The sequence below is a fragment of the Perognathus longimembris genome, chromosome 14 (genome assembly GCF_023159225.1).
Source record: "Perognathus longimembris pacificus isolate PPM17 chromosome 14, ASM2315922v1, whole genome shotgun sequence".
Taxonomy (NCBI): Eukaryota; Metazoa; Chordata; class Mammalia; order Rodentia; family Heteromyidae; genus Perognathus; species Perognathus longimembris.
The window spans coordinates 40,068,237-40,083,341 of NC_063174.1; the positions used below are offsets into that span (position 1 = coordinate 40,068,237).

General features: G+C 43.9%; 1 protein-coding gene across 1 annotated transcript in view; it reads right to left on the bottom strand.

Moving 5' to 3' along the window:
* Positions 1-6,264, bottom strand: part of Zfyve1 (zinc finger FYVE-type containing 1) — a 62,154-nt gene extending 55,890 nt beyond the window's left edge. Inside the window, exons 1-2 of the mRNA XM_048361962.1 lie at positions 6,048-6,264; positions 3,026-3,967 (exon numbers count right to left, since the gene is read on the bottom strand). Of these exons, the coding sequence (XP_048217919.1) occupies positions 3,026-3,508 (483 nt within the window). The 5' untranslated portion in view covers positions 3,509-3,967; positions 6,048-6,264. The remainder of the gene's footprint in view (positions 1-3,025; positions 3,968-6,047) is intronic.
* Between the last annotated feature and the right edge of the window lie 8,841 nt (positions 6,265-15,105).

Consider the following 15,105-nt stretch of genomic DNA (forward strand, 5'->3'; position numbering starts at 1 on the left):
ACAACCCAATTATACATTATGTGAAGACAGAAAAGTAAAGGACAAATATCATCTGCCAATAGTTTGTCTTCTTCACAATACTTTTTCTATTTTTCCAAATTCCTTACCAAGATACATGTGTGTGTGTGTATATACATATATATACACACACACACACACACATATATATATATATATATTTTTTTTATGCCTGTTTTTTTTTTTTTGTTTTTTTTTGCCAGTCCTGGGCCTTGGACTCAGGGCCTGAGCACTGTCCCTGGCTTTTGGCTTTTTGCTCAAGGCTAGCGCTCTGCCACTTGAGCCACAGCGCCACTTCTGGCCATTTTCTGTATATGTGGTGCTGGGGAATCGAACCCAGGGCTTCAAGTATACGAGGCAAGCGCTCTTGCCACTAGGCCATATCCCCAGCCCCTGGTTTGTTTGTTTTTAATGCCTGGAATCCCAGCACTCTGAAGACTGAGGCAAGAAGACTTCAGAGTTCAAGACCAGCCTGGACTATGTAGAAAGACCTGGTCTCAAAAATAATTGGCCAGGTGCTGGTGACCTATAATCCTAGGTGCTCAGGAGGCTGAGATCTAAGGACTGTAGTTCGAAGCCAGTTCAGGCAGGACAATCTGTGAGACTCTCATCTCCAATAAACCATACAGAAAAAGCCAGAAATGGCACTGTGGCTCAAGTGGTAGAGTGCTAGCCTTGAGCACAAAGAGATTCAGGCCCTGAGTTCAAGCCCAATGACTGGCAAAAAAAAAAAAAAAAAAACCCAAAAATTATTAAAAATTAGTTAATTAATTAATTAAACAATCCATATCCTCCTTCCTCCAAACCATTCTTTTGAAAGATGCCAACACAATATTTATTGGTTCATTTCATATCTTTCTCTAACTTCAGGAAGTGACAACACAAACTATGACTCTCCTAAGTTATCAAGGAGAACTGATAGCAAAACCAACAAGAATCAATTGTCCAAATCCAAGTGCTCCACTTAGAAGATATTTAGTTCACAATGCTGCTCAATTAGAGCATGATCCATAATGAAGACATTATTGCTGACAAGGGAGGCAGGAGATCTGGGTCATTCCTCTATAACTATTAGTTCCTTTCAAAGCAATAAAGGAAAGTCTGTATTAGCACAGCATTTAGCTGACGATGGAAGAACACAGGGCTTATGATGCAATTCACTTCCATCAAGTTATCTAAGGAGGAAAAAAGTAGAGATAAAAATACTTAGCAATGGCTGGGAATGTGGCTTAGTGTTAGAGAACTTGCCTAGCATGCATGAAGCCCTGGGTTCCATTCCTCAGCACCACTTAGAAAAAGCCAGAAGTGGTGCTGTGGCTCAAGTGATAGAGTGCTAGTCTTGAGCAAAAGCTCAGGGACAGTGCCCAGCTCCTCCCCCCAAAAAAACACTACTCAGCCAAGCACTGGTGGCTCATGCCTATAATCCTAGCTATTCAGGAGACTCAGATCTGAGGATTGTGGACCGAAGCTTGGTCAGGGAAGTCCATGAGACTCTTACCTCCAATTAATTACCAAAACTCCAGGAGTGGAGCTGTCATTCAAGTGGCAGAGCACTATCCCTGAGCTTTTCTGCTCAGGGATAGTGCCAAGGTCTTGAGTTCAAGCTCCAGGACCAACATAAAAACAAACAAACAGATTAGCCAGGTGCCTGTGGCTTAGAAGGATAAGCTCTGAGGATTGAGGTTCAAAAAGCCAGCCTAGGCAAAAGTCTGAGAGACTCTCTAATTAACCACCAAAAACCCAAAAGTGAAGCTGTGACTCAAGTGAAGAGCACTAGCCTTAAGTGAAAAAGCTAAAGGCAGTGCTGAGGCCCTGAATTCAAAACCTAATACTAGCACAAGTAAAAAGTACTTAGCTGGAAATAGGGAAATTTCTCTAATAGTTACTTACACTGGTGCTCCTTCCATCTGGTGATAACTGGAATCATCACCACCAAAAGTACCAAGTCACTGGACCACAAATATTCCAAAGATACCCACAAAAAACTGGTATTGGACTCTAGGTGTTAGGCCCAATGATAACTCTTTTCTATTCCTAATCTCCGAATCCTCTCAACAATCCTATGAAGTTAAAATGAAACTGAGTTACTGAGATTCACTTGCCCATGGTTACAGTGATGATGTTTGGAGGTGGAGCTATTGGGCAGTAACTGGGATTAGGCAAGGCCATCAAGGTGGGGCTTCCATGATGGGACTGGTGTGTAGGAGACCTGAGCTGAAGTGCACTTGCTCTCTCATCTTGTGACACTTTCTACCATGCAGCAAAAAAAAAAAAAATACCATTACAAGATGACATCATGTTCTTGAACTTTCCAGTCTCTAGAAGTGTGAACTAAATGAATACTTACTTCCTGTAAATGATCTGGACTCTGACACATTGTCATAGCAACAGATATTACACTAAAACAGAAATCTCTCCAGGAAAACAAGAGGCCATCAGTAAAGAGCATCAGCTTTGTAAAAGCTGGGGATTTGCAACTACTCCTCACTAAAATTTACTCTTAAGTTCACAGTACTCTCTTTAGATCTCTTGAAGAGCAGTTCTGCCTAGTCATACTGCTGACAAGAGGCCATCTACCAGCATTTATTAGGCAACAGACTTTCTAGTTTCATTTCATCTTCACAACTAGCCAAGTAGGTACTACCACTTTACTGATGAGAAGACTAGGTTCAGCTAAGAAAATCATTCAGCCCAAGGTCATAAGGCTGGTAAATAACCAAATGTCTCCAGACAAGTCTTTGAAGGTCTTGGCTTTTAATGATTAAAATAGGAGTTCCTGCTAGGTGCTCATGCCTGTAATCCTAGCTACCCAGGAAGCTGAGATCTAAAGATGGAAGTTTGAAACCAGGCAGAGCAGGAAAGTCCCTGAGACTCTTGTCTCCAATTAACCACAAAAAGCTGGAAGTGGAGCTGTGGCTCCACTGGTACAGCACTAGTCTTGAGCAAACCTCAGATCTGCCCCGTGCCCAGGACCATGCCCACATCCCCATCACACTCAAGCACTTACTTGAATCTCTTCGTTTTCATCTACTAGGAGGAAACTCACAACCTTCTCAGTCATCCTCTTCCGTTTGTTTTCCTCATCCATCTCCTCTTCTTCCAGGGACTCCTGGACCTTACTGACATGGTACACAGTAATAGGGTGCCTCCTCTTGTTAACCCCCGAATGAGTTCTCTTTTGGCACTCTAGGCACAAGTTGATTTTGCAGGTCTGACACCTCACAGATGCCCTTTGCCTAACACCTGGAGAATGCCCATTGGGGCCTTTGCAGGGGTCACAGTAAGGGACATGACCAGCTTTGAGTCTTATCCGCTCATGGTTCCGCAGGCGCTCTTGCCGATGGAGTTCCTCCTCGCAACGCAGGCACTGCAAACTACAACACTCATCACACTCAAAGATAGCTTCATCAGTGCCGGTGCAGGCATAACTCTCCTGGCACATCAGCCCCGGATTCAGGCCCTTCTCTGCTAGGGAAGTCTGGGCACTCATAACTCACTGGTAATGAATAACAGTTACCAAGCTTTCCTCAAAAGGGAAGACAAAGGTTTTGAGTCTGCAGACTTCACAGAACTTACACAGGGCTCTGGATGCCTTAAAAAAAAAAAAAAAAAAAAAGAAAAGAAAAGAAAGAAAGAAAGAAAAGGAAAAAATCTATCCTTTAATTTTTTACACCCACAAATGTTCAAGTTTGTGGGGTTGGTTTTGTTTCTGCTTCCAAGACTCTTGTATCAGCAGCAATGTTGATCTGGTTTGATGGTTTTATCCTCCATAAAGTGCAGGGAAAGATGTGGTCAAAATGAACTTGGAAGTTGTTGATGACTGAGAGAGATCTGGTAGGTTCACTGGGACGGGCTCAAGAGCCCTCAGCCATGAAGTTTCAGTAATGAAATAAAGTGGTCAGGAGTTTTTCAATATAATTCAAACTCAAGTAGCTATGTCAAAAGATACCTAGAATAGAGGAAGGAAAAGGATTTCATTCATCTAAAAAACAGAAGCGTACCTTAAAAGTATACTGGCCAGACACCAGTGGCTCATACCTGTAATCCAGCTATTTAGGAGGCAGAGGCTGAGAATTGAGGATCCAGGCTCAAAGGCAGTCCCTGAGACTCTTTATCTCCAATTAAACACACACACACACACACACACACACACACACACAGCACAAAGCCAGAAGTGGAGCTATGGTTCAAGTGGTAGAGTGATAGTTTTGAGCAACAAAGCTCAGGGACAGGCCCTGAGTTCAAGCCCCAGGAGTGATACTGCCCAAAAAAGGAAATGTGTACTCACTACCTGACTTATGAAAGGGCAACCCCCTCTGTAACACTTACTTTGGCTTGTTCTGGTACTAAAAATTTCATTTCAAAACCATGGGATCTTCCTTTTAAAAACAAACATAATTGCTAGACACTAGTTCATGCCTGTAATTCTAGCTATTCAGAAGGCTGAGATGTGAGGATTGAAGTGTGAAGCCAGCCTAGACAGACAAATCTGAGAGACTCCTATCTCCAACTAACCAGCAAAAAGCCAGGAATGGCGCTGTGGCTCATATGGTAGAGCCACCAGTCTTGAAGGAAAAAAAGCCAAGAGCACTAAATCCTGAGTTTAAGCCTCAGTCAGTTTGTGTGTGCACGCGCACACACACACTCCATAAATCTGTAATCCCAGAACTCAGGAAGAGGTGGTGGCAAAGAGGATCACCAGTTTAAGGCCATTCAAGGCTACAGAGTGGGGTCCTGTCTATAAAACACACACACAGAAATAGAAAGAAAAAACCATACACCACCTCCAACAGTCCTTAGAAAAATGACCTTACCTTGGAAGGTGGGCAAAGACATCTGTAAATAGCAAAATATTAATAGTAATAATCATAATACTTTAAACAATGAAAAACCTGGGCATCCAGTTCTCCTTGTAACTGTGCCATTTCAGCTCTAAACACATGTTTAGTATAGACTCAAGCCCTAGAAACAACAGTACAGTTTCATGTTCAAAGACAATAAGACAGGGGCTGGGAATATGGCCTAGTGATAAAGTGCTCGCCTCCTATACATGAAGCCCTGGGTTCCATTCCTCAACACCACATATATAGAAAAGTAGCGCTGTGGTCAAGAGCCAGGGACAGTGCTCAGGCCCAGAGTCCACGCCCCAGGGCTGGCAACAAAAACAAATAAACAAAAAACAATAAGACAATTATTGCACTTCCTTTTGTCCCCTCTTTTTCTAACTGCAAAAGGGGAGTAGGCAACAGGAGGCAGAATTCCTATACTATGGCTCTCTAGAGCCAGGCCTGTATGAGTCAAAACAAGTAATTTTGCTCTTTGTCACTTGAAAAATAACTTAAGGAAAAAAGTGGGGTGTGTGTGTGTGTGTGTGAGAGAGAGAGAGAGAGAGAGAAAACTAGTGGGCAGGAAAGGGTTTTTTAGTCACTTCTACATTTATATTCTTAATTCCAGGTATCCTTGACCCCCATTCCAACACTCCAACCAAGTATAAAGTCCTCCTTTTCGGATATCCATTCCTTCGGACTCGTATCAATCTGATTTTCAGATAAACAAGTTAGGGGAGAGAGGGAATAACCAGAGGACCTTATTTAAACTCTGGTCCAGCCAGTTCCCCAAACGGAAACAAACATCAAAACTTGTCGCAATTGAGAGGAAAAAAAAATAGAAAATCAACTTTCAGAACACTCTCAAGCCAGCCAGGCCAAGCAAACAATCAGCCCCCTCGGACCCACACTGACCTCGACGCTTCTCTCTACCTCAGGTTTCCTCAACCTACCTTTCTCCCGGACACCACCACCACAACCCGAGAGGTAAGTGCGGAGCCGAAGAACAAAGAAGGTCCCCCCAAATCACCCCCAAGCAGGCACAGCCCGGAGCCGAGTCCATTGTTTATACCACCCCACCCCCATCCGAGCCGCACCCGGCCCCCCTTCTTCCCAGGGACAACGGGAGCCCCAGGACGCTTGCTCGCCCGGTGCTGGGCCGGTGCCCTCCCCACCCTGCCCACCACGGCCCGGGGATCCCACCGCGGAGCAGCTCGGCCTCGGCGAGGCGGCGTCGGGGACGACGGGGCGCTGGTGGGGGTGGGAGGCTGCTCCTCAGGACACGGGTGGATCCATCCACATCTCCATCTCCGCCCCCCTCCTCCTACGGTGCCTCCGGGGCTTCCTCCTCTCCTGTTGTCAGTTAGGATCAGCTGATCAGAGTGAACTTCTCTGGGTTTGACTAACAGGAAGGCATGAGAGGAGCAGCCCAGCGAGGGAGGAGCGACAGGGGGTGGAGCGCTACGCCGGAGAGGCAGGAGTGGCGCGCGTTGCCTTCTGGGAGGTGTAGTCACATGGCGCATTCTCTACTCCATATCCTGAAAGTGCGGACTCTAAATGACTACAACTCCCAGAAAGACACTGATGCCCTTGCTAGCAGGCGGGGGAAATACGCCGTCAAGCATGTCGGGAGTTGGAGTCCTTGCGTGGAGTGGTTTTTTTTTTTTGTTGTTGTTGTTTTGGGTGTTTTCTTTTGGGGGTAGGGTTTTAATGCGTTGTTTAGGATTATGACCAGGAAAGGAATGGTGTAAATTAGAAAACTAATGCAATAATGCTTAGTATAACTGGGAAATGGCGAGCCAAATAATATGATTTTAGGTAACCTTCATTACACATCATTTCTTCAGAAATGTATAAAAATAAATAGACAATCTCTACTTTACCATTTCATCAGACACAAAGTAGGTCAGGGGCCAGTAAGAATTGAGCCTAGTGCTTGTAGCTCACGCCTATAATAGCTACTAGCTTCCTATCTAGTCAGGAAGCCGAGATCTGAGGATTGCAGTTTTAAAAAAGGTTGGGCATGGAAGTCTTTGAGACTTTTATCTCCAAGTAAGCACCAAAAGAGCCTGAAGTAGAGCTCTGGCTCAAGTAGTAGAGTGCTAGCCCAGGACCAGTACAAATAACAACAATTATAACTGATTTTAAAAAAAAATAGTAAAGTATCCTTGGGGAGAGTTCCTCCACAAACAAGGGTATCCTCAGGGGGGAGGGGTATCCTACCAAACCATAATTATTTCTCACATTATTCTGGGTTTTTTCCCCCTTTTATTATGTCACCACTATACTAAGTATTGACAGACATTGTCCTTTTTCTTTTTTTTCTTTTTTTTTTTTTTTTTTTTGGCCAGTCCTGGGGCTTGGACTCAGGGCCTGAGCACTGTCCCTGGCTTCTTCCCGCTCAAGGCTAGCACTCTGCCACTTGAGCCACAGCGCCGCTTCTGGCCGTTTTCTGTATATGTGGTGCTGGGGAATCGAACCTAGGGCCTCGTGTATCCGAGGCAGGCACTCTTGCCTATATCCCCAGCCCCCCTTTTTCTGACTATTCCCTACACAGCTTTTCCAAAAAATGTTCAGGCTTCAGTGTCTACTAAAGGGTCACAATGTTATCTGATGTTTTAAAAATAGCTTTATATTTGCTTAGTACTTTTGCTTTTCTGTTTATTTCTTGGAACAACCCTGTAACAGAAGGAATTGCCTCTCCCTTTTCAGCCCAACCCTTTTATATATCTAAAAAAGAATTGATTCCTGCCTTCTTCCCCCAGGTCAAGCAAAACATCAGGTGCTCAATCACGTGTTTGTCCCCAGGCAAGCCTCAGCCCAGGCAAAGCATTCCATTCTGGGTCTGACAAAGGACACCACCCTTGGCCTCCTAGAGACTATAGCCTATTTTTCATTTTCTGCTTCTGGTTAAGACCCATGTAAACCTGGCCCCAAATCCAGTCCTCCTACAACCTCCAAACTCAAGGGAAGGTCTATGCCTCTCACTGGAAATAAACAGGCCTACCATGTTGACAATTGAGTCTGGTCTATTCCTTTTCCATTCTCTTCCATTTTCCTAACAGTAACCAACACTTCCTTGTCTGTGGAGCCTAGAGCTAAGTGCTTATTCTAGAAAAGCTCCTAACTATATAAGTGGCTAGAATAAGTCACTTGATCTCGCCATAAACTTAAAAAAAAAAAAATGGGGATGGGAATGTGACTTAGTGCTTGCCTAGCAGGCATGAAGCACTGGGTTCCATTCCTCACTACTACATAAACAGAAAGAGCTAGAAGTGGCACTGTGGCTCAAGTGATAGAGTACCAGCCTTGAGCAAAAAGCTCAGGGACAATACCCAGGCCGAGTTCAAGCTCCAGGATTGGCACCAAAAAAAAAAAAAAAAGTGTACTGTATAATTTCTGAAACCTCTACTCATTTTATTGTTCTATGATTCTTTCTTGATAATCGTTAACCTAGGAGAAAAAAAAAAGGTTAAGTGAATTATCCAGGTTACACAGCATACTGTTGACAAAGCTGGGACTGGACCTCATCTCTTGATGTGAAGTAGTTTTTTGTTTGTACAGGTACTGATTCTTAAACTCGGGGTCTAGGAACTGTCCCTTAGCTATACCACTTACTCACACCTTCACACCTCCACTTCCAGCTGTTTGCTGGTTACTTGGAGACAAAAGTTTCACATACTTTTTTTTTTTTTTTTTGCCAGTCCTGGGGCTTGAACTCAGGGCCTGAGCACTGTCCCTAACTTCTTTTTTGCTTAAGGCTAACACTCTACCACTTGAGCCACAGCGCCCACTACTGGCTTTATCTGTGTATGTGGTGCTGCGGAATAAAACCCAGGGCTTCATGGATGTGAGAGGAGCACTCTACCACATTTCCAACCCTTCCATAGACTTTCCTACACATGCTGGCTTCAAATGTTGATCCTCAGGGCCTAGTGGCAAGAGTGCTTGCCTCTTATACATGAAGCCCTGGGTTCAATTCCTCAGTACCACATATATAGAAAACGGCCAGAAGTGATGCTGTGGCTCAAGTGGCAGAGTGCTAGCCTTGAGCAAAAAGAAGCCAGGGACAGTGCTCAGGCCCTGAGTTCAAGCTCCAGGACTGGCAAAAAAACAAACCACAACAAAACGTTGATCCTCAGCTCTCAACATTCTGAGTAGCTAAGATTACATGCATGGGCCACTGTCACTCAGCTGTATTTTAAATAATGCCTCATTTTAATTAATTTTGCCAGTCCTGGGGCTTGAACACAGGTCTAGGCTCTGTCCCTAAGCCTCTCTCTGCTCAAGGCTAGTACTCTACCACTTGAGCCATAGCCCCACTTCTGGCTTTTTCTGTTTATGTGGTATTGGAGAATCAAACCCAGGGTTTCATGCATGCTAGGCAAGCACTCTACCGCTAAGCCACATTCCCAGCCCCAATGCCTAGTTTTGAACACTGATTTCTAGACATTCTGATTTATTGGAACTGCCATCCATTTTTTTTTGTTTTCCCCCAAATTCCAAATTTAATGTATGTCCAAGAGCAGAACCTGGGTACCAGTGACTCATGTCTGTAATCCTAGTACTTAGGAGGCTGAAATCTGAGGATTGAGGTTCAAAGCCAGCCTGGGCAGGAAAGTCCATGTGACTTTTTTGGCCAGTCCTGGGCCTTGGACTCAGGGCCTGAGCACTGTCCCTGGCTTCTTTTTGCTCAAGGCTAGCACTCTGCCACTTGAGTCACAGCGCCACTTCTGGCCATTTTCTGTATATGTGGTGCTGGGGAATCGAACCCAGGGCTTCAAGTATATGAGGCAAGCACTCTTGCCACTAGGCCATATCCCCAGCCCCATGTGACTTTTATATCCAGTTAATCACCAGAAAACCAGAAGTGGCACTTTGGCTCAAAGTGATAGAGTTCTAGCCTTGAGTGAAAGACCTCAGGGATAGCACCCAGACCATGAGTTCAAGCCCTGTGGCCTATGAAAAGAGAAACAAAGAAGGAAAGAAAGAGAGGCAGAAAGGAAGAAAGGGAAAAAAGAAAGAGAGAGGGAAAGAAAAGAAGAAAGAGAGAGAGAGAAATCAGTTCAGGAATATAAGGGACAAATTCTTCAAGATCTCCACTAAAGGCTGGGAATGTGGCTCAGTGGCAGAGTGCATACATGAAGTCCTAGGTTCCACTCCTCAGTACCACATAAACAGAAAAAGCCAGAAGAGGTGCTCTGGCTCATGTGGTAGAGTGCTAACCTTGAGCAAAAGAAGCTCTGGAACAGTACCAGGCCTTGAGTTCAAGTCAAAGGACTAGCCAAAAAAAAAAAAAAAATCTCCTGGGCCTTGGACTCAGGGCCTGAGCACTGTCCCTGGCTTCCTTTTGCTCAAAGATAGCACTCTGCCACTTGAGCCACAGCGCCACTTCTGGCCGTTTTCTATGTATGTGGTGCTGGGGAATCGAACCCAGGGCTTCATGTATACGAGGCAAGCACTCTTGCCACTAGGCCATATCCCCAGCCCACTGAAGTTTTTTGTTCATTTGTTTTGCCAGTCCTGGAGCTTGGGCTCAGGGATTGAGCACTGCCCCTGGCTTCTTTTTGCTCAAAGCATTCTGCCAACTTGAACCACAGCATCACTTCTAGCCTTTTCTATATATGTGGTGCTGAGGAATTGAACCCAGGGCTTCATGTATATGAGGCAAGCACTCTTGCCACTAGGCCATATTCCCAACCCTTGTTTTTATTTTTTGCTCAAGGCTAGTACTCTACCACTTGACCCACAGCGCCACTTCTGGTTTTCTGGTGGTTAATTGTCAATAAGAGTCTCATGGACTTTTCTTTCCAGGCTGGCTTTGAAGCATGATCCTCAAATCTCTTCCTGAGTAGCTAGGATTACAGGTGTGAACCACTGGTGCCAGGCTTATTTGCCATTCTTACTTCTTCTTCTGAGAAGTTTCTCTTTAGATCGTCCTCACACTTATTGATTGCCTTATTGTATATTTTGGATATTGGGCCTTTATTGAATGTATTGCTGTTAAAGATCTCTCAGTCTGTTGGATTTATTTTATTTTATTTTATTTTGGTCAGCAGTGGGGCTTGAGGTCAGGGCCTAGGCATTGTCCCTGAGCCTCTTTGTGCTCAAGGCTAGGGCTCTATCACTTGAGCTACAGTGCCACTTCTGGTTTTTTGAGTGGTTAATTGGAGATAAGAGTCTCAAGTGACTTTTCTGCCCAGGCTGGCTTTGAACCACCATTCTCAGATCTCAGTCTCTTGAGTAGCTAGGATTATAGGTGTGAGCCATCAGCACCTGGTTGTCAGTCTTTCTAGTTTAGTAACTATTAGTAACTATGTCCTTTGCTAAGAAGAAATGTTCTTTTTTTTTTTTGGCCAGTCCTGGGGCTTAGACTCAGGGCCTAAGCACTGTCCCTGTCTTCTTTTTGCTCAAGGCTAGCACTCTGCCTGCCACTTGAGACACAGCGCCACTTCTGCCTTTTTCTATATATATGGTGCTGAGGAATCAAACCCAGGGCTTCATATATATATGACGCAAGCACTCTTACCACTAGGCCATATTCCCAGCCCAAAAATGTTCTATTTTGATGTGATCCTATTGGGACTCTTCAAAGAAAATTTCCTGACTATGCCTATCAGTTAAATGTTTCTCTTATTCTATCTTGCAATAGTTTCATAGTTTCAGCTTGGAGGTTGTGGTCTTTGATCTACTCTGAATTGATATTAGTGCACAGTGACAAACAGGGGGTCTAATTTTAGTTTTCTGCATATGGATGTCCAGTGTTCCCAACACCAATTATCAAAGTTTTTCTTTTTCCACTATACATTTTTAGCTCCCTTGTTAAATATATAACTGTAAAAATATGGCTTTATTCCTGGGTCTTCTAATCTGTCCCATTGATCTTCAGGACTGTTTTTGTGCCAATTTTTTTTTTTTTTTTTTTATTGCCAGTCCTGGGACTTAAACTGAGGGCCTGGACATTGTCCCTGAGCCTCTCTGTGCTCAAGGCTACCACTCTACCACTTGAGCCACATCACCATTTCCGGCTTTTTCTGTTTGTGTGTTGCTGAGGATTGGAATCCAGAGCTTCATGCATGCTAGGCAAGCACTCTACCACTAGGCCTCATTCCCATCCCATGCCAAATGTTTTTTTGAGGTCTGGGATTGTAATACCACCAGCACTGCTTTTGTTTTGTTTTGTTTTTGCCAGTCCTGGGCCTTGGACTCAGGGCCTGAGCACTGTCCCTGGCTTCTCTTTGCTCAAGGCTAGCACTCTGCCACTTGAGTCACAGTGCCACTTCTGGTCATTTTCTATATATGTGGTGCTGGGGAATCGAACCCAGGGCTTCAAGTATAGGAGGCAAGCGCTCTTGCCACTAGGCCATATCCCCAGCCCTGTTTTTGTTGTTTTTCCTAAAATTACTTTGATGTTTTTTGATGTTCATATGATTTCTTTTTTAACTTCCAGCTTTTCGCTGCTTAATTGGAGGTATGTCTCATAGACTTTTCTGCCTAGGCTGGTTTTAAACTTGGATCTTCAGATCTCACCCTTTTGAGTAGCTAGGATTACAGGTGTGAACTACCAGCACTGAGCTAAAACTAGCCTAATATATTATTGAGCTTACTTTGATTGTGTGTGTGTGTGTGTGTGTGTGTGTGTGTGTCTGTGTGTGTGTGTCCTGGGGCTTGTGCTCAAGGCTAGCACTCTATCACTTGAGGCACAGATATACTTCCGGTTCCTTTCCTGCTTAATTGGAAATAAGAATCTCACGGATTTTTCTGTCTTGTCCAGGCTGACTTTGAACTGTAATCATCAGATCTTGGCCTCCTCAGTCACTAGGATTACAGGTACAAGCCACCAGCTAGTTCTTACTTGGAAAACAAAATAACAATTACTAGGGAATGACTTTAAGGACAAATATTTTTTGGTAGATGTGGTGGACTTAGAAGAGAGGCTCATTGACAGTAGAGCAATGATAATATTTTTGCAATGGGAAGATACCTTAGAGATCATTTTATCTATGAGGGTCACAAGGCCTTTTTTTTTTTTTTTAACTTTGCCCTGGTCCTCATGCTTGAACTCATGGCCTGGTACTACCCCTGAGCTATTTTGCTGAAGGTTAGCCCTCTACCACTTGAGCCAAAGCTCCATTTCTGGCCTTTTCTGTTTATGTGGTACTGAGGAATCCAACCCAGGGCTTCATGCATGCTAGGCACCACTACACCATATTCCCAGCCCCAACTTTGCCTATTTTCAAGAACTTTCTGTTACTGATTCCTGCCATTTCACCATAATGTGTTTAGGTGCAGAGTTCTTTATGTTCATTCTGTGTGATAATAGACTTCTGGTATAATTTATGCTTATGTTCTCTGAAAACTTTCTCTTTGAATATAGCTCTGTCTTTTCTCTGGAAACTCCAATTCAAATCCTGTGAGAACCTTTAATCCTATTCTCCATGACTCTTAATGCTCATACTTTCCATTTACTTACCTCTCTAGGTAACATACTCTATTTTCACTGATTCTTATGTCAGCTGTGCCCAATCTGCTTTGTAAGCTATCAACACAGTTTAACATTTTTCATGTTTGTGAAGTCTACTTTTTTTTGTATTTACCTCTGCTTGTGCTATGATGACATACTATTTACATTTGTTTTTTTTCTTTGTCAGTCCTGGGCCTTGGACTCAGGGCCTGAGCACTGTCCCTGGCCTCTTTTTTGCTCAAGACTAGCACTCTGCCATTTGAGCCACAGCCCCACTTCTGGCCATTTCTGGGGTTTGGACCCAGGGCCTGAGCACTGTCCCTGGCTTCTTTTTGCTTAAGACTAGCACTCTGCCACTTGAGCCACAGTCCCACTTTCTGTATATGTGGTGCTGGGGAATATGAACCCAGGGCTTCATGTATACAAGGGAAGCACTCTTGCCACTCACTAGGCCATACTCCCAGCCCCATAAGGAGCCATCTTAAAGATAACATTTTAGGGCTGGGTGCTGGTAGCTCACACCTGTAATCCTAGCTACTCAGGAGGCTAAGATCCAAGGATCTTGGTTCAAAGCCAACCTACGCAAGAAGTCCATGAAACTTTTTTTTTTTTTTTGTCAGGGGCTTGAACTCAGGGTCTGGGTGCTGTCCCTGAGCTCTTTTTCTCAAGACTAGTGCTCTACTACTTTGAGCTACTTTGAGGTTTTCTGGTGGTTAATTGGAGATAAGAGTCTCACTGCCTTTTCTCCCCAGGCTGGCTTTGAACTGCAATCCTCAGATCTCACTCTCCTGAGCAGAGGATTAGAGGTATAGGCCACCAGTGCCAGCTTGTGAAACTCCTATCTCCAATTAACCACCAGAAAACTGGAAGTGTTGCCATGGCTCTAGCAGTAGAACATTAGCCTTGAGTTAAAAAAAGAGCTCAGGGACAGTGCCCAGGTCATGTTCAAGCCCCATGACTAAAAAAAAAAAAAAATCAATTTTAGAAAAAGTATAGTTACACTGAGTACAATGAGCTCACTGGCTATGATACACTAAATAGATAAAAAACAAAGCAAAACAAAATGCCTTTTATACTGAAGGTCTGAATGCTTCATTTCATTCACTTCAATAAGATGCACTCTTTAGAAAGGAATGAAAAACAGCTGATTTTGTCTACCACTTTCATGACATATTTATTATACACGGGAATCATTTAAGTACTCATAAGTAATCATTTAAGTATCTGAGTCTACAAATATCTTGAAGAACTCTGCTAAATCATATAGATCCCATGATGCATTAGGTTTCCCACATCTTCTTTCCTTCAGACCCTCATAGGAGTTTCTACTTTGTTAGCAGTCTCTAAAACTTCAGCCTTTTTGCCTTTTGCAAAGTTGTGGCAGGCATTTAATCTTTTTTCTTTTTATTTTGCCAGTCTTGGGGCTTGAACTCAGGGCCTGAGCACTGTCCCTGGCTTCTTTTTGCTCAAGGCTAGCACTTTCCCACTTGAGCCACAGTACCACTTCTGGCTTTTTCTATATATGTGGTGCTGAGGAATTGAACCTAGGGCTTTATGTATGCAAAGCAAGCACTTTACCACTACGCCATATTCCCAGCCCCCACCCCTCTTTTTTTTTTTTTTTTAACACTTGCTAGCTAGTTGGGCTACTTAGGCTCTCATACTCCCCAGCCTGGTCTATCTTCTGAAGACCAGATTCAAAATCTCTTGTGTATGTGTGTGTGTGTGTGCGTTTGTGTGCATGCATATGTGTCAGTTGGTCCTGGGGCTTGAACTCAGGGCCTAGCTGTTATCCTT